The following is a 23671-nucleotide window of genomic DNA, read 5'->3' on the forward strand; positions in this document are numbered from 1 at the left end:
GCAAAAAGTAGTAACTAAATTTGCACTCTTTTGAAAATGCATAAAAAATACTATCAAATATCTCGAAATCAACTTTTGCTTTTTTGTCCTTCGATGTCAAATATAAACAACAACACCACGAGTCGTGACAGTTTAATTGGTATCAATCCCATTTATGTATCGAATCGCAGTAGCCGACGACTGCTTTGATGAACGCGTGTAGTGCTTTGTATTATAAGTTCCGTTAAAATGGATAAAAGAAAATCATTCGATCTCTGGAAAGTGAGCAAAGGTGAAAATAAAAATAAAATAAATGTTGGGTTTGAGGAAATTATGAGATCATTTGATGTGGGAGAAAATGAAAAAAAGAATTTCGCTCGGAATGCAAAAGCGTGTAAAAGGTTTGATCGATTTTGGAAAGACAGTCATCAAATTGAGACGAAAGTGCTCGATAAAAATTCGAAATATTTTGAGAAACCGTTAACTGTTCCAAAAAATGCACTTCCTCCCAAACCAGCATTCACAGAAATTCGTCGCTTACTCAGAACAGAATGAAGGGTAATCCTTAATTCATTCGCTTTTTAAAGTAACATGCTCTACATTTTATATTGTTTATATAATGTTCAAAATTATAGGCCGTCCAAAAAAACGAGTGCTTGAAAAGGAAAAGGAAACTTAATCTTTGGGAAAAGAAACACGGTTCAGATAACTATAGCGACCACGATGCTGATGATGTTGATGATTGTGATTATAATAATTATGAGGATGACGATTATAATAAAATAGTTATGTAGAATAGTGAAATAAATATCTGCCTGAGCCTAACGTTTTCAATATTTGTGTACATATATTTGATAAGCTCAAAAAATCATTTAAAAACTCGACTTTTTGATCTAGTAAAGCAGGTGCTAAATGGCTATGACCAGGCCCTTAAAAACAGCCGTAAGCTGATGTCATTTGATCATAATGTTGATGTCAACATTTTTCGCTGAAGGATAAAAAAGCAAAAGTTCATTTTGGGATACTTTATAGTATTTTTTATGCACTTTCGAAAAAGTACAAATTTAGCTGCTACTTTTTGCAACCTTCTGAGTTAAAGATCATTGAAAACTATCATTTTTATTTAAAAAAAATGATCGTAACCCGATAACGAAAAATGATATCGATTCACATTCTTCAGCAGAAATATGCGTAATGAAAAGTACTAAAATTGCTTCATAGAGAGTATGAAGATAGACTTACTACTTAAAAAGTTATAGTTAAAAAACTGACTTTTTCAGAAACACCCTAGGTTAAAGAAGAAAAATAATTATAGCATGAAAACCGATAATGCTATAACTTTGATGCATTTGAAAATGTTACTTGAAAAACATTTTTCTACAACTTTGCTGAAGTAAGTACCTTGCTACACCATTTAGTTCGAAAAATAATTTTTCGAAAAGAATGTTCGAGAGGACCACCCTAGTTACATTTTACTTTAAAAGAAAGCCAATTTAATTTCCAAAAATATTCTCTCAGACATAATTGCTCTAAAATGAACGGTTTGGGAGTTATTGATTTTTGTACCGAAAAACCGCCCTTGTGACCCATAGTGCATTTCGATGCAATCCTTTCGGTTTCCTTTAAAAAAAAGTTTTTGAAAATATTATATTATAAAATCGCTCAGATTTCGGGTGTTTTCTTAAAAAAAGAAAAAAAAATTATTTTTTCATTGACATACAATTTTTTTTTATTTGAATCTTCGTAGTGTGCTCAGACTCTACCAAGTTTAAAATAATTTCGATCGCTTTAAAATAAGTTTTATATGATTTTTCTTATAGAAGCATTATTTTCCCATATAATATATATATATATAATCGGTTTGGTGCACTTTAATTTCTTTCAAAATTGGTCCAAATTTTTTTAATTTTTTTACCGACGATGGACAAAATTCCAACAACTCAAAAATAACTGCCACCCTAAATAATAACCATATCATCACTATATTCTTATATCTACATATATCAATACCATTTCAACATTGTTAAAGTCATAGAATATATTTAAGTCGGAAGTCGCCATCTGGGACATCAAAACGACGTCACTCATCGATTTCCGTCATCTACTCGTCAAGGCCGTGGGTGTGGTTTTGGATCATGATCAAGTAGGTATAACGGGTTTTTCAGTTGCTCGGGTAGATCTGATCAAAATGTAACTGGATCATTATTTGGATTTACGGAATGGTTAGAATCGTTTTGTTGAGAAGTAGAATTCATCGTCTCATCATTCACACAAAAAATGCTGGCTTTCTTGTGACAGGAACGGATCCCTCACCAAGTCAAGATTTATTACGTAAACTTAGCCGTGAAAATAAACTCGAATCTGCCGAGAACTTTACCGCGAGCAGGATCCTTGTAAAATTCGAGCTTTCGTGTAGGTTTCATCGTCGTCATATATTCGAACCCAAAACATGAAGAATTCTTTGAACCAGTAGAACCGTAATATTAGCCATGGAATGTCATGTACACTAAAGGTGAAGTCTGTCGAAATAGGTCAAGTTCCACTATCCCCACTAACCATCAGTGCTTTTATGGAAGAAAGTTATCTGTATCTATTTATTCATATATTTATTTTAATCCATATCTGCAAACAATTTTCGGCCGGGAACTGGAAGGTGATAGCTCTACTACATATCCAGCGACCCACTTCAAGAATGCCTGTTCATACACAAACATTCTGAGGTCGGCTTCAGATACAATAAGCCCCGCATGAATATATCCACGCATCAATTGGATACGTACCATACATTCACACTGACGCAATTAAAATTGGCATTGCTTGTATTTAGTATGAACATATTTTTTGTATAAATCAGTACCGTTATGTGTTTAGCTCTTGCGAAAAGTCACATTGTTTAAATTTTCTGCGTCCTCTATTAGATCAACTCACTGCCGATACGATGAGACTTAAAATGCAAAAATTTAGCTTTAGAAGCTTTAATCAAGCAAACTATCACCATTCACTCGAGAGTACATTCCGGGTGGCGTAAGCCAAGCAAAAAAAACGCAAATTGAACACTCATTCAACTCAGCACTCAAATGTACACCAACAATGCTCACTATTTTTTTTATGTTTTACTTAAATTACAATTCCATTGGATGACTATTTTTATGACAAAGATAATACATTTTGTGTTAAAATTCACTTACACAAGGACTTAAATAAAAAATTAACAGTTTTTACTATATTCCCGAAAAAGTCCAACAATTGTTTATTTTTATAAGGCCTTACTGTTCAAAATAATATTTCAAATATCATGACTACGACTTTAGTATTCTCTAAAAGATAATCGAATCATCAAAAAGCACCACTTTTCCTAGAATGGTATGGTTTTATCCGGTGTATTTTCGAAGTAATTCCAATATTTTCAAAGTAGCTCTGTTACTTTTAATATATTCCAATAACATAAAAATTAACCAAACTGATCATTATTTTTCCTATAAATTGAAATACTTGCGGTTAATGAGTATAAATATTCCTGGAGACATTGCTAGACTAATGCACAAGTTCATCTAAATTTAACTATTTCCAAAATTAAATAATTTACCCCCATGTACGAAGTATTGCTAAAAACTGTGAGCGTAGCACTCTGGTAATATGCAATATAGGGTCAATTGCGTACTAATACAGAACGGGATTAAGGACCAGTGCGCCATGGAATTTAGAACAACGCATCGGATTAATTCTCGATAGTGGTCCGACCCAGGCTCGAACTTAAGCTCTTTCACTTTTTATTCCTGAAAGCTGACACGTCAATAATACATTTAGCAATGATGGTTAGAGCCACATAAAATGCACAACTGCTGACATGACCCGGAACACTGCTAGAGATTCTCACGTTAAAGCTTTTCATGCCCATATTGTTTATAAACAACAAGCTAGAACTTTTGGGTTAGACTAGTTAATGACAAAACCTAGAAACACTGATGGTACTTTTACCTAGCTTTCATTTAAGCACAAACAGTTTCCATCTACAAACTGATCTTTTATTCTTACGGGACATTCTTCGTAAGCAGGGAACACATGTAGTGTTTACCATTTTTGGATGAGTCGTCTATCTGGTGGCCAAATCGGTCTTCATGGATACTGATAATACTAAATCGAAACGCAAATTCTTTGACTTACCGAAGTTTGGTATTGTACCCTTAGCCTTTTCCTTAGGGAAAAATGCAAATGGTGAATTTCTGTGTTGAAAGTAAACTTATACAGATTTGCCTACGCACAAATTATTTGTTTTAAACGAGTTTTACAGTGCACGTTCGTGTTTACCAACTTTTTTGGGGGGAGAAGTTTTCAAACGGTACAGGGAGGGTCTAAAGCCATTTAGAGTTAAATAAAAAAATGAATTTCTGAGTACGGTGGTCAGTTATTTTCGTCAGCGTCCGTTATCACCTATTTTTAAAAAGTTTAAAAAGTTGGTAATGCAACTATTTTTTTCAATCTTATTTCAATGCAAATAACTAAGTAGTGTTTATTTTATTATATTCAAAATTGCACATCTTTTGTCGTGTGTAATTTTAAATGTTCTTTGATTTAATGGCATTGTAAGGGAACACGTACCCGCTGATTTATGCCAATCGAGCTGACATTTCTTTGGACTGAGCAAACTAATTTCTTTGTTTGTTTAGTGTTTATTTGACTAACCAGAAAACCAATATACTGGGCATTTAATATGCCTGGGGAATACGCGTGGTCTTGGCTGAGTAGAATAATAACTGTTTGAGTCATGTACGTTGAGGATTGACAAGAATCGAAAATTAAAAATTTGCGTTAGGCATATCAGCATGGAGAACAAATGTTTTCTTTCGTATTCATTGGTTTACTTTAAGTTGATTAAAGCATCAATCAATTATATTAATTGTTCTTATTGTATTGAGTACTTTCTTATGCTTACATGCACTACACACCAAAAAAATCTGAATTTTATCGTTGACGCAATTCCAAACTTGTCACAATCTAACAAAACCGTAATTGGCGAAACGACGAAATATAACCGTGTTCTGTTTAATTTTACATGAAAGATGAACTTTCCATGCGCAGTGCCATAAAATTACACCCTTCAACATTTTAAACAAACGCCACATGTGGAGTCAAATCACGTGATTCTCAAAATTCAACGACATGTAAAATTAAAATCAACCGTAAAACTAAGTCATTTTTGATGCTCGTATACGTCAGGGTCAGGAGACGTAAATTTACACGACTTTATCTAGGTGTGTATATTATTAATTGTCATATTAAATATCTCTTCATCAATATAAAAATATTATACCTTTTGATTATTGACGTAAAAGGTGACAAATTATTTTCTGTTCGTTCTTATTCCCTCACATCTTGTACCTTTTAGTGTCTTGTAATTAGTGCAAAAAACCTGCGTGCATGTTATCGGTTGTATATTGGACATAGGGTAAAGTGATAATTTTTGCTCTATTAGGGACGGTGCTACACTATTCAATTAATTTCTCGGTCTACAATTGATGGGACGCACATAAATTGGTATTAACAAGTTTGCTTCGTCCCTAAGAACCAATTTATTAACAAAATTAACCTGAAAGCGGTGAAATAATCGTGTTTGAACGCAAAGAAGACTTCAATCGAGTGGCCCAATTTTCACTCTACCAATTCAGCTAATGCGTTGAACAAAGATGGCAGACGCTGCTCTAACCGAGGGCATTAAATGGGTAGGGTGATAATAGAAACAGGGCGAAAATAGGCACATAAAGTTAGTCGTTTAGTGCTTATTTTATACCGTTTAAAATGCGCTTCAATTGGCGTAATAAGGCACGCGATAATGATAACATAAGAATCGCTGAACCTTTTTCAATCGTTCGTGGAGCAAGAAAGCAATACATAATTGTCATTTCATTTAATCTAATAATACCAAACTTTGGTACACTATAAGGTACAAGTTACCTTTTTTGAGCATGTGTTAGATTTGAACGCTGGGTAGTATGGGTAGGAAAAATTGTGTTCAGCTTTGCCACCAGATTATCCATTTAAACCTTTTAAAAACTCTGAAAGAAGAATATCAGCCGATTTATTAGATCACAACGATTCAAATCATACAAAATAGCTGCTGGAAAAACTATCGGTTTCGCTAAATGGTGCTTTTGAAAAAGTGGCTGTGATTTTTTGTCACACTACCACACCGTGTTGGGGTACGCAACACAACATCGCAATGAAAAAATCACAGCCAATTTTTCAAAAGCACCATTTAGCTAAGCCGATGGTTTTTCCAGCAGGTATTTTACATGAATTGAATCGTGATGATCTAATAAATCGACTGATATTCTTCTTTTAGAATTTTGAAAAGGTTTAAATGGATAATCTGGTGGCAAAGTTGAACACAATTTTTCTTACGCACACTACCAAGCCTTGAGGTAACTTGAGCCATAAATAATACTTGTTTTACAAAATCTTCAATAACATAGGTGTTAGCATATCCATTTCGACAAATGTCTTGATATATTATAGGTAATTGCTTTTCATTATATTGTAAATCTATTATTAATTCTCGGCAGCCGGTTGCCCAGAGCAATAAACACATGGTAATACCTCTGAAAGTTGCGTAGATGGTATCACTTATCAAGGTGAATTTAGATTTGAGAACCTCTTTACCTCCTCATCCAACTAAGAAAAACTCCTTCCCGTGACAAATGTGGAAATGGTTCCCATAACAATGTTTGTTACACTAACATTCCCTTCTTTCCTCGATGATTGTAAGGACGCGACAGGCGCCTTTTTTCGGCATTTCAAAGTATAGAATTCTTGAAATGGACACATTGAGTATTAGACTGCCCAGAAAAATAATGAATTTTTGAAAACTCAATCGGCCCACCCCTGAGTCGACTCCCACCAGGAGAACTTGTACCAAATTTGAAGCAAATTGGACAAGTCTAGCTACCGGACCAACGTGCTTGAAGTTTGTATGTGATTTTTCGACTATATATATGGAGAAAATCCACTAACTAGCATTTTCGCCGCTAGGTGGCACTGTATGCATCGTATTATCACTGTAAGTGAAAATAAAAAAGATAATTTAATAGTTTACAACTTTGTCGAAGACTGCTAGTCAATCCGGCTTTGTTGAAAGAAGTTATTAAACTTTTAACGATGTGATGTCTGAGTCAGTTTTGCATGGGGCCTAGCAGTGCTTGGTTGTGTATCAGTGCTCTATTCTCACGAACTATACATACAATGGTTATATATAGCTGAATAGTATGTTCAGAAGAATTATGGTACATGATACGAGTTATGTTTTGGTTCGAACATTTTAGTTCCACCTATGACCGCATCGAGAGCGCAAACACTAACTTTTGATAGAAGAGAGATTGAATATCAAAATGTTCGGAAAAAATACTGAAAAATGCCTGCTCTACAACTTTGCGGAAGACACCTAATGCATATCTCTCGCCGTTGAAAAGTTAATGTTGGCGCCCTCTATGTGGAAACATGTGGAACTAAATACTGTAACCATTACCAAGCTCGTATTATTTACGATATTTCTTCTGAACATGTTATTGAGCTAAACTGGCTCAGACATCACTTCGTTAAAAGTTTAATAACTTCTTTCAACAAAGCCGGATTGACTAGCAGTCTTCGACAAAGTTGTAGACAATTAAATTATTTTTTTTTATTTTCACCTGCAATGAAAATACGATGCATACAGTGCTACCTAGCGGCGAAACTACAAGCTAGTGGATTTTCTCCATGTAAATTGTCGAAAAATCCCATGCAAACTTCAGGCTCGTTGGTCCGGTAGCTAGACTTGTCCGATTTGCTTTAAATTCGGAGCAAACACTCCTGGTGGGACTAGAAATCAACTCAGGGGTGGGCCAATAGGGGTCATTTTTTCTTGTCACTCTATTGAGCATGGATAGCTGCCATCTAGTCATCAGCTAGTCATCATGCTCATGCTTATACTTAAAACAACAAATTTATTTTTTGAAATTTCCTCTATTCCGTACATTGTTCAGCTTATGTTTAGGCCAAAGCGACTTTGCCTATAGTCATTAGTGATTTACAACTGCAGATCCAAGTAACTTACCCATTTTAAAAAGTTTTGCATCATCTTGAGATCATAGAGATATGGTATATATGGAAATTTACTGTGTGACCACACTCTTCAACCCCTAATTCCAGAAACGGTACTCTGATCGACAAAAATATTTAGTTTGTACATATCAGTTCAGCTATCTCAGTCCTCTGCGCCGGGTTTAGTTTACCGATTTTGAAAGTGATTGCATATCTATATGAGAAAAGCAAAATGACATTCAGTTACCAGTGTACCAAACGTTCTGTGACTGTCGATTTTTATCGAGTGCTGAAGAAGTCTCAAACGACGGATCCAAACGTTGGCCAAGATAAACAAATAATCGACGCATTTTGTAATTTTGACTGTACTGCCGGAACTTACCCTAGGTTATGTAACCACCAGTCGAAAACATTCCGTCTTATATTAAAACAACTTTAAAACTTTAGAATCATGCAAAATATGATCTCATTTGAGTTCATAAAAATCTAGCTTGATCATTTTTTATTTGTACACATGTATTAAAATCTAATGAAAACTTTCTAATGCATTCCGCAATATAAAGAGTTGTTGCATATTATATATTGAAGCGTTATGAGAAGAACTGCGTGGATGTATCGCGCTTATTCTCCCCAAACACATACACAATCTAACATCCTCTTTCCTCTTCCCTAAGGCAAAAAACACTTGGGCGAAAATCAATTATAGAATTTGCGTTTCGACTTTGTCTCATCAGAATCCGACACCAACTTAATGACATGACTAAGCTAGCGCCGGATTGACGTTAGTGCCAAAAAACGGACACATAAATTGTTTTCCTGAGCAAACATCTGTCAGCAGGCGTGACGTCAAGTTTCAGAACAAATCTTTCAAAAAAGTACGCCGTATACGCCAATCTACTCTGAAATAATTACATGATTATTTCAGAGTAGATTGGCACAACTACAATTTCAGTCTGCCGTCAGCTGGAAACCTCCTGAGGAGCACTCCAACTTCCATCACGGGTGCTACCAATTCATGCAGTTCACCCGCGCCTTCTGCCGTTAGCAGTCATTCCAGTCGCCCCGGTGTGCATCCCAGACGACGGAATCAAGGAGTGCCGGTCAGCCTTCCGTGTCTAAAATCGTCACCCATCCACTTATACTATCAAAATGTGGGTGGCATGAATTCCTGTGCAAATACCTATCGCCTAGCTACCTCGGACTGCTGTTACGACATTATCGCATTGACAGAAACATGGCTAAATGAGCAGACCCTTTCCAGCCAGGTGATTTGCTCTGACTACGAGGTTCTCAGATGTGACCGGAGTCCTCTCAACAGCCACAAATCCTCCGGAGGCGGTGTTTTGCTCGCTGTGCGTCGTGGATTAAAAGTTCAACATATAACAAATGATGCTTGGAGCAGCATCGAACAAGTATGGGCAGCGATAAAATTAGGAAATCGAACATTATATATATGTGTGGTTTATTTCCCTCCCGATAAAATTCGCGACTCTGCACTAGTTGATTCTCATTCTGAATCATTGACTTCTGTTGTTGCGATGGCGCAACCCACTGACGAAATCATGATCCTCGGCGATTTCAACCTTTCTACAATAAAGTGGCGTTCCATTCATAACGGATTTCTACAACCCGACCCAGACGAATCAGTTTTTCATCCTGGCAGCATTACTCTTCTGGATGGCTATAGCACGGCTACACTTCTGCAGATTAACAGCACAACGAACGAGAACGACCGGATTTTAGATCTATGCTTCGTTAATGCCAGAGATCAATCGCCGCATATTTCCACCGCCCTCGCCCCGCTAGTAAAGTATGTTCGCCACCATCCGCCTCTTCATCTTACACTCCAGGACGTACCGCCTATGAAGTTTTCGAGCCACGCGCCCACCGTGTGTTACAATTATAAGCGGGCCGACTATAGCAGCATTTTGAATATTTTACAAAGTATTAACTGGGATTCTGTGCTAAGTAAGGATGATGTGAACTCCGCCGCTGAATCGTTCTGCCATATAATGAGCTACCTTATCGATCGTCATGTCCCAAAGTGTAATCAACGAAGTGATCAATCCCCCTGGCAGACAGCCGAGCTACGTCAGCTAAAAACCGCGAAAAGAGCAGCATTACGAAAGTTTACCAAACGCCGTACCTTGTCACTGAGAGCTTATTATGTAAGGCTCAATAACGATTTTAAAAAACTGAACAGTTTTTGTTTTTCAAACTATCAACGAAAAATGCAACGTAAGCTTAAGTCTGATCCTAAATCGTTTTGGAGATACGTCAATGACCAGCGGAAAGAAACCGGCTTGCCTTCTGCAATGTTTTTGAATGGCGCAGCTGGTCATGATTCACAAGCCATATGCAAATTGTTCGCCTCTAAATTTGCGAGTGTGTTCGTCAGTGAGACATTGTCCTCGCAGCAGATTGACGTTGCAGCTAGCGGCGTGGCCCAACTCGAACGGTCAGTGAATGAGATTCGTGTAGAGCACTCGGATATTGTATCAGCAGCATCCAAGCTTAAAGCATCGTCATCTCCCGGGCCAGATGGTGTCCCTGCTGTGTTTTTGAAAAAGTGTATATCTGGTTTGGTGGAACCACTCTGTCAACTATTCAAAATGTCACTGACAACCGCGATTTTTCCTCAATTGTGGAAAGCAGCTTTCATCTTTCCTGTCCACAAAAAAGGTGATAAGAGGAACATTGACAATTATAGAGGAATTTCTGCGCTCTGTGCCATTTCCAAGCTCTTTGAGTTAGTCGTGGTGGAGTCAGTGTTTTTTCACTGTAAGGAATATATTTCTAAAGACCAACATGGATTCATGCCGAATCGATCGACGTCGACGAATCTACTATCTCTAACCTCTTTTGTGTCCGAAGGGTTCGATGCGAGTCAACAAACTGATGTTATATATACTGACTTATCTGCAGCTTTTGACAAAATCAATCACGATATCGCAATCGCTAAATTGGAAAAACTTGGCTTCAGTGGATCACTCCTGCGATGGTTCCAATCCTATCTCGTTGGCCGTCAACTCAGTGTGAACATAGGTGATGCATACTCCAAACTATTCTCCGCAACGTCTGGAATTCCGCAAGGAAGTCATCTCGGACCTTTGATATTCACTCTCTATTTCAACGATGTAAACTATCAGCTGAAAGGGCCACGGTTGTCGTATGCAGATGACCTGAAAATTTTCAACAGAATTAAGAGCCGAACGGACGCACTTTATTTGCAGCAGCAATTTGACACTTTCAGCAGATGGTGTGAAAACAACCGAATGAATCTGAATCCGGCGAAATGTTCTGTGATATCGTTCTCCAGAAAAAAGGATCCCATTGAGTTTGAATATAACTTGTCTGGAGCTCTTGTTTCCCGGGTGAGCTGCGTTAAGGATCTTGGAGTGCTGTTAGATTCGAAACTTACATTTAAGAATCACATTTCGTATGTTGTTGGTAAAGCATCGCGAAGCCTGGGCTTCATCTTCCGTACGGCTAAATCCTTCACAGACATTTATTGTCTCAAAAGCCTCTACTGCTCTTTAGTGCGCTCCACGCTGGAGTATTGTTCGTCAGTCTGGAACCCGAATTACATGAACAGCAGCGATCGAATTGAAGGCGTTCAAGGAAAATTTATACGGTATGCTCTTCGACGCCTGCCTTGGCGCGATCCTTTTCGTCTACCAAGCTACGAGAGTCGGTGTCAACTCATCCAGCTCGATACCCTTCAGCACCGTAGAGAAACTGCAAGAGCCTTATTCATCTCTGATCTTCTGTCAGGACGCATCGATTCTCCAGATTTATTAGAGCGAGTCAACATCCAAGCAAGGTCCAGAACGTTACGCGGAAACGTTCTTCTGAGAGTGCCGTTTCGACGAACTATTCAAACAGCTAATGCCGCTATCACGGGACTACAACGCCTCTTCAATCGTGTGTCGCACCTGTTCGACTTTCATTTGTCTCGGATAACTTTAAGAAAGCGATTCCTGCAGTTTTTTAAATGTAATTAATTTAAGTTTCCATCATTGGGGCCGAGTGCGGCCTGTTGATGCGTGCGATAAATAAATAAATAAAGCTCTAACAGTAGAGTCGATTGTTTGCTTGATGCCTTCAACATTTTCTTTAAAATATACTTTAACTAAATTAAACCAATAAAACTCAAACGAACAAAACAAACCGTTGCGAAAAACTCAAATTCAATTTACCATCCCGTACTTTACTGATTAAACCGACCCAACGGAAAACCCGGCTGAAACACGAACCACTTGCCTACTACAAAGTAACTTTCCATCCCTTTTCAGCCGAATTCAGCTTCCCCGGCTAAGAGGCGCACAATTTCGCAACAGTACAGCCACCCCCTGTTCCCCTGACTGCTTTACCCAGCGGACCAATTTGAAGCGCTCATTCTACTACTGCCTTCATTATTCGTTATCCTTGTCGAACCGGCCATCATCATTCGCCCCTTGTTCGCTTGTTAACACTTCTGCTGTTTTCCGATAAAGCTGGTCAACGAGTCCGCTGGAGGATCACTATCAATTATCTCGGCAGGATGCAAGAATGGAAGAAACATAACTGGCTTACTGTTCTTCTTTCGAGCATCGGTGTCACGTTAAGATAAATGTTAATTGTCTGCCTCTTCTCATGGTGTTGTTTGCTTCAGGGTTTAGCAATGTTTCGACTGAGACCGAGTTTTAACACGTATTTGATTATTATTATACTTTGATCAAATTCATCCCTTGATGCTGTAGTGATCTCTGCGAATAGAGCTTGACCCACACTGAAACTATCCAGATTCATACATTACGTGTCATGTTTCTTCAGAGCCCCAATTTGTCGTCATTCTATCAATGTTTTTCAAGCTTCAACCAAACTTTGTCATGTTTCTGATAGACAAGTCGTGCTAGTTATAAAAAAAGGATGGCCAGCTCTCGTCAGTATCAAATTCAACGGCATTTGAAAATGAAGCCATCGGTAAGTGATCCTTCCACAGCTTCACAGTTTCCACTTTCTACACCCAATTTATTTTTTGCCGGTTTTTCATCAAACCATTATCATGAATATTGAAAGATTCCAGCCGGTGCATTGAACGCTAATGAGTCAATGCGGGTGAGTTTGCATTTAATGCCGTGCAAACAGCGTTGTAAACGTGTATGTCTTCACACTACTACCAGCAGGAAAGCGCAAGACGAAAAAATCATCAATTATAACTGCTCCAGTGCAAAAATGTGTTTTTTCTTCATCTGCACCGATTTGTAGAAAGACCCTAGATACAATCACGAGAAAACTTAACTAAACTGTTTCCTACGGTTGAACGGCTTCAAAAGAAAACGTTTCCAGCCAGCGGCAATCCCCCAGTAACCGATATATAAAGTAAACCGGCATGTCTATGTACTTACACATCTAATCGGAAGTGTTGTAAAATTCCATAAAACTTTGCATATTTAACCACTTACTTTTTAAATAAAACATTACCCTTTTTCTCAATTCTTTCACCTAGAGAACAAAATTAAATTTATTTCTGTAGCTATGATTCTTCACTAGAAGATCTGTATATGGCATCACTGCTACAAACCATCAAACCACAGCTTCGAAACCTCCACCCAACTACCATGCATCTCTTCATACCCAACTAAACCACCATCAACCGCAGCCACCATTGCATGTATCAATTAAATCATTAACTGTTCATGTCTGTAATTCAAATTCTAATTTTCGCTCTCGAAAGGCGCCCGTTCGCCGAAGAGGCCTCAATCGTTCGAAGCTATGCAATATACATGCATCCTACGCTCTCTTTCATCGTTGCTGATGCTGATGCGCCTACACTGGATGGGAGGATGGGTGCGTCGTACCCAACGTATCCAACGTCGTTTTTCGAATCGGAACACAACACCACGTCTGACATTATTGGTGCTAAATCGGAACCCATAAGGTTTTGCTTTACCAACCACCAACAACATAAACAACAGCAGTAACAACAATAACAACAACAGTTCTGCTCTACATTCTTCGTACAATGTCTGCTACAAGGGTGCATCCGAGCATACAGATAAGAATTCCTACTCGTACTTTTGACCACTGGCTGGTTGCTGCCGCCAACTCAACAGGATACGCGCTGGTCGCTTGGCTTGGCTTCCAGCTAAATGGTACCGAACACACCGCAGCCCTCAGCATCATCAAGAGGGAATGTACTTTCCCTTCGCTAGGAGAGAGAGGACAACTGCAAGCAACTTTTGTGTATCTAACTAATTGATTGCTGCAAAATGGGTCCGGAAATATTTGGACGAGTTTCGACTAGTTTTAAAACAGTCTTAACAGCATGCGGGCGACTGGTGTTAGGTTTTTCGATCAGCTAACAAGAATGTGATTAGTATTTTGAGAAGAGCTGTTGCAACCGTATTAAAGAATCATTAGATTAGGGCTCGTGTTGTGCGAGGTTTGTTATAATCGAATCGTTGGGAATAATTTAAAGTACATTCAAACTGTGTCTAAGTGGATATTCGAATATCGCAATTGCGGTGTTTTTATGCATGGACATTGGGCACTGCACGGCTGCATGGTCCCTCTGGTAAAACAATATTTGAACAAAAAAATCAGTATCGTAGAAGTATACAGTATCGATTACGATTATTTTTATAGTTCGCTCTTCAATTAATAGTTCTCAAAAGATATCTTTTAGTGGGATGAATCATTCTTTTTTTTTGGTTTTTGTTGTTAGTGCCAATACCTCATTTAAGACTTTTGGTGGTATCCAACGGGGAAAAAATCCCCCCAGAAGCAAGATTCGAATTTGCAACCTATGGGACTCCGGCCCAATACACAAACTCTGGGTTATGATGACGTCCCAGAAAGAAACACGATTATCGAATTGGCGACAGTGATCGTACCCTGCCTACAAAGTCAGATCACACACAACCGCAGCTGCCACCCAACACTTTTGATCCATTTAAACTCCCTGCTAGATACTAAGGCCTGGATTTTTGTTATCGTCTCGTGTCTATTTTTTTTTAGTTCTTTGCCCATCATACCTCGGTGGGTGATAGAGCTAATCAAGACTGTCGATTTCTGGTCCCTTGCACACTTAACGGGAGCAAACCCACCGTTCGAATTACACAAATAATTCATTTTTTTTTGTATTTTACGTAAGTGCCAATTCCTTGAGAGCATAAGGGTTTGTGCATTGGGTGGGAGTCCCAAGGGTTGCACGTTCGAATCTTGCCTCTAGGAGGTATTTTTTAAAACATAATTGCTTTCGCTTAACTCACCATTTCGATCTGATTTACCCGTTGGGAATTACCAAAAACATTTAAAAAAATGGTTTGTTACGTTAATAAAATCCTCCGAAGATCCCAATGACCCAAATTTATCCGATTTCGCTTTAATTCAAATTTTAATTTTGAAGTATATTTTTTGCTCGGGGTTCATTTGTCTCTGGTAGAAAAACATTACCACGACTAAATGAATATCGTTGAAACACTCACTATCCGGAAGCTTACTCCTTTTTTAAACAAGATAAATTTGGAAATATTCTTTCTATGGGTCTAAAACTTTTTTTTTTATTTTGGAAATGTAAACAAGTAACTAAAGTTATACCGTGAGCTTGGCGGTGGGCTCCAGTCAACAATTTTTATGCGGTCATGGTCATACTCGTCCGGAAGCACTCACTCTTAAATACGGAACTTATATACACTAGACAACAAGTCTCAAGGCGCCATATTTGGAAAATCCAGTGAGATAGAACAAGTTACTTTCTTCCTTCATCTGAAGCGTATATTCAAAATAAACATCAGAATGATGACACGCGAGAACATTGAAAAACCCATCCGAATATACAAATTTGCTTCTTGGTAATATAAACGAATTCAAACACGCGAAGTTATACATACGCTAGCATACGCGACATCAACACGTCCACGCAATTAAATATGTTAACATAGAACGGCTCGTGTCCTTCGCGATAAGATATATCAGATCACGCATGTTATCATGTCATCGCGATTATCTGCGCACACATACGCCCGCCATCTTGCAGACATAGAAACGTTTAGGATCAATTGAATATGTTAGCATTTACGAATTTATGAACACCGTTTCAAGCACCAATTTACTCGTGCTCCTCCCCATACGAACACGAATCGGTCACGTCCAGAAGTCACTACCTTTAGTCCTAGCACCTTAGGTCCATGTCTTCAGTTCAAACATCTGAGCAGTACACTCAAAATCCATCATCAGATTCGCGGCCCGCATGAATATTCATACATACACACACGATATACAAACGTTCACGCGATAAAACACGTTAAAATGGATTCGCTCGAATTCTTCTAGATCACTTTCACACACCTAGATTCGCCATCTCGCAATCATGAAAACGCCCGAGTGATTTAGTGCACGTTTTAGCACAACATAGAAATTAGGTCTCAAACGCCAACGTTTGTAGGTCGCGCGATCCGTCACATCCGGAAATTCCTTCCCCTAGAAGCCCAGGTACAGGCCTTCAGTTGGCCCAATCTAATAAGAAAGGAAAAAATAATGCTCATATACACTAAACAATACGTTCCATGGTGACATAACCGGGAACTCTAGTGATATGGGAGAACTCACTCTCTTCTAACATCTGAACCGTTCACTGAAAATTAAGAGTCAGTTGCGTGGTCCGCGCGATCATTCAAAATCACACGCGAATATGCAAATGACCACATCGCTATAAAAACGAATTTATACAAGCGAAGTAGCACACGGGACAAGCACGTTAACATACAATCGCTTGACCCCTTCACGATCATCCACGAACACCTACGCCCGTAATTTTGAAACCACTCCGTTGATTGAGTGAACCCTTGAGCACATATATACTTACAAACGGGTTTTAATCGAGGTAGTATGTCCCGTGTTTGCGCGATCATAAATAGGTCACTCCGGAAAGTCCCTACCCCAACCTATCAGTAGCGTCTGGCTCAATTGGCACGTTCCCCATGTTGATCGGAGATTTGTGCCTTGCCAACCTAAGTTCATACATTTAGTTGGACCAATCACAGAAAACAACGTTTATGTCCACTAGACAACACGTTTCTTGGTGACATCATCGAGAACTCTAATATGAAAGAACACATCAAAAATTAAGTATCAGATTCACGGTTATTCACGAATATGCAAATAACCACACGGTTATGAAATCGAATTTATACACGCGAAGTAACACACACTCTAGCACACGTGACATGCAAACGCCCACGTCAACATTCAAACGCTCGAGCCCTTCGCGTTGATACACAAAGACGAATGAAATCGCGATCATCCACGCACATCTGTGCCCGAGTTTTCACAAACACCGAAACGCCCCTGATGACTTAGAGAACGCTATAGCACCTATAATCGGATTAACGCGTTCTCAAGCGCGAACAAATAAACGCTCGTTTCCACGCGATCGTGAGGTCCATACACCCGTACATTTGCACCGTACACTCATTATCACAATCAGAATCAGTGCCCGCTACAATTGACCTTAAGCATTGTGTTAGTGGATGACATTTCCCGTCTCGTCTACAATTATAGTGAGTGATTCTGACAGAGAGCCCTTCCGTGAACCAAGCTCCACAGTTCCAATAGGATAGTTCTTAAAATAAAATAAAATAAAATAAAATAAAATAAAATAAAATAAAATAAAATAAAATAAAATAAAATAAAATAAAATAAAATAAAATAAAATAAAATAAAATAAAATAAAATAAAATAAAATAAAATAAAATAAAATAAAATAAAATAAAATAAAATAAAATAAAATAAAATAAAATAAAATAAAATAAAATAAAATAAAATAAAATAAAATAAAATAAAATAAAATAAAATAAAATAAAATAAAATAAAATAAAATAAAATAAAATAAAATAAAATAAAATAAAATAAAATAAAATAAAATAAAATAAAATAAAATAAAATAAAATAAAATAAAATAAAATAAAATAAAATAAAATAAAATAAAATAAAATAAAATAAAATAAAATAAAATAAAATAAAATAAAATAAAATAAAATAAAATAAAATAAAATAAAATAAAATAAAATAAAATAAAATAAAATAAAATAAAATAAAATAAAATAAAATAAAATAAAATAAAATAAAATAAAATAAAATAAAATAAAATAAAATAAAATAAAATAAAATAAAATAAAATAAAATAAAATAAAATAAAATAAAATAAAATAAAATAAAATAAAATAAAATAAAATAAAATAAAATAAAATAAAATAAAATAAAATAAAATAAAATAAAATAAAATAAAATAAAATAAAATAAAATAAAATAAAATAAAATAAAATAAAATAAAATAAAATAAAATAAAATAAAATAAAATAAAATAAAATAAAATAAAATAAAATAAAATAAAATAAAATAAAATAAAATAAAATAAAATAAAATAAAATAAAATAAAATAAAATAAAATAAAATAAAATAAAATAAAATAAAATAAAATAAAATAAAATAAATAATTAAAATGACTAAAATCAATGAACTAAATAAAAAATGAAATGTCTTCTATGAATCGAATGAAAGAAATTAACAAAACAGATCAAATTAATCAAATGATTTAAATGAATTAATTGGATCAAATGAATCAACAGTATCAAATAAGCGAAATGAACCAAATGAATCTGACGCATTAAATCAAGCAAAAGAGTAAACAAGTAATAAATAAAATGCAGAAAATGGATAGAATGAAAAATAATAAAATAAATTAAACAAACACAAAAAAAAATTAAAAAATGAATGAAACGAATAATATGAATATATTAATACGATAATTGTCATGACTAAAATAAATTATACAGTGAAGACCCGATTGTATCAGCCTTCGATTTTATTAGCTTTTTGACTCGATTTTATCAGTTTCATATGAAAATTGATAGTTGCTAGTTTGATAGGCTCTAGCAGACGAACCAAATTGAATTCAAGCAAATCCTTTCTTGAGTATATTTTTCTTATCTTAGAGATCCGAAAAATGAAAAAAAAATTTTTTTTGTGTTTTCCACTGTCAGACCCCCTTAAGGGAAGTTTAAGCTAAATAATCAAGAAAGGTTATGGGGCTATATCTAGGGTCTAAAGAGGAATATTTTAAGAGCTTCGGTTTCTTAAAAAGAAAGAAAAATATATGTCCCGATTTTATCAATGTCCCGGTTTTATCAGCCCAAAATTCACCAAGGGGATGATAAAAACATATCTTTACTGTTTTGATAAATCTAAGAAAATTAATCAAATTTATAGTTTTAATAAAATAATACAAGTGGTAAAATAAGAAAATTAATAATAAGAGAGTTATAAAATTAATTAAATAATCGTATCGAAGAAATATAATTGATTTATTTGATTCAAAAAAGAGTTAATTTTACAAATAAAACTACTAAAATTAATTAAATGAGTTGAAGAATCCGATGAATCAAATGAATCAAATGAATCCAATGAATCTAATGAATCTAATGAAACTATTGAATCTAATGAATCTAATGAATCTAATGAATTTTATGAATCTAATGAATCTAATGAATCTAATGAATCTAATGAATCTAATGAATCTAATGAATCTAATGAATCAATGAATCTAATGAATTTAATGAATCTAATGAATCTAATGAATCAAATGAATCTAATGAATCTAATGAATCTAATGAATCTAATGAATCTAATGAATCTAATGAATCTAATGAATCTAATGAATCTAATGAATCTAATGAATCTAATGAATCTAATGAATCTAATGAATCTAATGAATCTAATGAATCTAATGAATCTAATGAATCTAATGAATCTAATGAATCTAATGAATCTAATGAATCTAATGAATCTAATGAATCTAATGAATCTAATGAATCTAATGAATCTAATGAATCTAATGAATCTAATGAATCTAATGAATCTAATGAATCTAATGAATCTAATGAATCTAATGAATCTAATGAATCTAATGAATCTAATGAATCTAATGAATCTAATGAATCTAATGAATCTAATGAATCTAATGAATCTAATGAATCTAATGAATCTAATGAATCTAATGAATCTAATGAATCTAATGAATCTAATGAATCTAATGAATCTAATGAATCTAATGAATCTAATGAATCTAATGAATCTAATGAATCTAATGAATCTAATGAATCTAATGAATCTAATGAATCTAATGAATCTAATGAATCTAATGAATCTAATGAATCTAATAAATCTAATGAATCTAATGAATCTAATGAATCTGCGTTGGATTAGCACAAAAGTTCTGATACATACCTCTTACATTTCTGCTAATGTTTTTTTACGAACTTTGATTTAGTGCGGTACCCTAGTTCCATTCCATAACGGAATGTAGTACGGAGGCCGTGATTTACTTTGATTTAGTGCGCATTGCTAGATCGTGTAGATATACCCACAGATAACAGACGTTTAGGCTAGAACAAAATTTCTTCAAAAACCTGTGTAAACTTTCAAATTGATAAACGTTGGAAATCCGTGTTTCACTATTGCCATCTGCGCAACTGTTTGCTACACGTGTTTGACAGCTGCACTCTAACTGCATTGTATCGATCACTGCGCCATCTGCAAACGTTTGCCAAACGTGTTTCAGACGTCTAATTTATTCGGAATTTCAGTAGCGGGTATTTACACACGATTCAAATCGAGCTTGAACGTCTGTTATCTGTGATATACCTCAATGTTATCATCATCCATATATATGGGAATCAATTAAAATTGTCATATTCGACGTGTTGCATTTTGTTCTTTACATTGAAGCTTTCTACCTAGTTTTTTCCCATTTTTTTGTTACCGCCCTGCCAAGGTTATATTTTTGAAGGTGATTAATACCACTTTACGTGTATGATGAAACTGTATATGGGACACTTCCAAAAGCTGTTTCCATTAACAGTTTCACCTCGCACACTATTGGTAGTATGCGAGTTTGTTTACAGTCAAGCGCACAAGCATTTTTCCGTACTACAAGCCCGTTTTTTCTTTGAATAATTCTAATTATAACTAACGAAATTGAAGAAGATTACTAGAATATCGAATATTGACTGCCGTACAGAGATACATACAGCCATAGGTATCCTCTTTGAACGCGACTAGAATATTTGACAACCGCTTTCTGAAACCAGCGCCGTATATCAGTTCCACTGAAATATTCGTATCCCTCCTAATATTCCAGTATGTCAATTGAACTAATCACTAACTCCTAAGAACTCATCAAATAAACTGAAACCATCGCACCGGGTAAATGCCTTCCACTGATTCGTGCGCGTAAATTTTTTCCTTTATCCTTCCAGACGTGACCGTCAAGTACGTGAGAGGCCTGCCGCACATCACCGTTCCACTGCCAAGCCGAAACGAGCGATGCCAGTTCACGTTACGACCCGTGACGCACAGTGTCGGCAATTTCCTAGAAATGCTGAAGCTCGAGGACCGTGGAGTGGACCGGGCGGCGGTACTCAATCGGGACGGGGTCCGGATAGCGGCCTCCTGTTCGATCGAGTCGCTGATGGACGACGAGTTTTGGTAAGTGGATTTTCGATATTAAAAAAAACCTGTGTCCGTGTCTGTTCAGGTCCTAGTTGCGACTGTTTCCCGATGCAAAGTGTGGGGGTCATACATAAAATTCAACTAAGACGGAAAACGAAATAAACGATTTCTTTCGCTAGCAGAACTTTGTATCGATCGATAGACCCATTTCTACCTTCGCTTTTCTTTCGATTAGAATTAGTTTTTTGGTGGTCTGCCAACTATCCGGCAAAGCCGGCAGAACGAAAGCTAAAATTTCTGAGCCTTGCTTCCTATGGAATTTATGGAACTAGAGGAGGTTCGTTTACCAAGTAGTGTGACTACGTGACATGTATGAAATTTTATTTCATTCCGCTGCTTGAAATTTTTCCATGCTCATGCTAAGAGCCGACGAACGTGGGGTGGAATAAGTTCAAGCTGTTCGGATTAGTTTTGGCCTTTTGGATTGCCCACTACTATCGGTATAATTTATGCATGCCTCGTGAAAGCTTCGGTTGTTGGTAAAGGTAAACAATGTGGTCAATGTCTAGTCTTTTAAAAGGTCGTAAAGGAAGCTTAAGTGATTACAGCGTTAGTAAACTGCACAGCAGAGTATTCTGAAAACTTAAATCGGGAAGTTGGAAATTGTTTTTCTGTGATATAATGAACAAAACCAAACGTACATACTATGATACTAAATAAATTAATATAAAATGAGCCAAATTGATACGCTGTTTCAATTGTGAATTATGATGATTTGTACAAAAACGTGACTTCAGGATCTACAAATTATTTTGATCTGAATATAGTTCAGTGGAAATTGCATCAACTTCTACAGAGATGCATGAAATTTTACAAGCAAAGTTTCAACCAATTTCATTTAGTCCTTTGGGCCACATCCAGCGTAAAAGTGGTCCCAAAATCCGTATTTATTCTCACACCAAAAAATAATGAAATTTAAACGACATGTAAATTAATACGAATGTAAACATACAAAGATTGAATCAAAATTTTGATTGAAAATTACGTTAAAATCAATGCACTCAATTGGAGCATCAAAAAGTGTACAATTTTACACTTTCATTCGTGTAATATTACATGTCACACATTTTTCAGCAATATTCGAGTAAAAATACATTGAAGTGCATTTGTTTTCCGTTTAAAGAAACTGTAATTTTCAATCCACGTGTAAAATTATAATAAAATTCGTTGAAGAAAGCACAACAAGTCGTGTGTATTTGTGGTGGAACCTTATTTTACATTTATATTCATGCTCCAAATATGTGCATGAAAATAAACTTAAAATTACAAAATATTTTTTTCTGTGCTGGAACTTACCACTTGCAAATCTGCTTGTTTTAATTTAATTCACTTTTTACATAATGGAATCAGTCCGTCTCCAAGTTTTCGCAAAGATATTTGCAAGTGGTAAACTGCCTATGATCGCAAATCAATCCAATAAAGATAGGAAATCCCATAGAAAATCGGATAAATATGCGACCATGGCCAGTAAATTCCAAATTAATCATGGTATTTGGGAGAGACTTCGTCTCATCAGAATCCGACATTAACTTAGTGACAGGACTATGCTAGCGCCGAATTGACGCTAGCTCCAAAAAATGGAGACACAATTTATGTTTCTGAGCAAATCCCTAGTCAAGCGTGATGTTCCGCACGAAAAGAAGTTCATTTTAAGCCAATGTAAACTAATTGGTTTGGCAAGCTTAGCTTAGTTATTCACTAAGGAGAAGCATGCATTCCACTTAGGATAAACATAGCATAGGATATTCCAGTCGTAATACGATTTTTTTTTTAAATTTTGAGACGACTGAGTTCCCGAATTACTGAATGCAAATCGTCACAGTCCATCTATTGAGTGTTCCTCGAATACCGAAAAGAGGGATTCCATGAGAAACCGGCAGTTCGCAAAATATGACCATCGTCGATGCGAACGAAACTTTACATTTGTGTTCGGTTTATGAATCTCCATGATTTTCTCTGGTAATTGCAGTATTCTAATACAAGGGCAATTTTTCAAAAGGGCGTAGACGTTTCTACGAGCAATAATTTCAATTTTTTTACACTATTTTATAAATTCATCGACAAA

General features: G+C 36.0%; 1 protein-coding gene across 1 annotated transcript in view; it reads left to right on the forward strand.

Moving 5' to 3' along the window:
* Positions 1-23671, forward strand: part of LOC131692824 (calcium uniporter protein, mitochondrial) — a 447576-nt gene that overhangs the window by 371132 nt on the left and 52773 nt on the right. Inside the window, exon 3 of the mRNA XM_058980113.1 lies at positions 21354-21582. Within this exon, the coding sequence (XP_058836096.1) occupies positions 21354-21582 (229 nt within the window). The remainder of the gene's footprint in view (positions 1-21353; positions 21583-23671) is intronic.

Source organism: Topomyia yanbarensis, chromosome 3, assembly GCF_030247195.1.
Source record: "Topomyia yanbarensis strain Yona2022 chromosome 3, ASM3024719v1, whole genome shotgun sequence".
Taxonomy (NCBI): domain Eukaryota; kingdom Metazoa; phylum Arthropoda; class Insecta; order Diptera; family Culicidae; genus Topomyia; species Topomyia yanbarensis.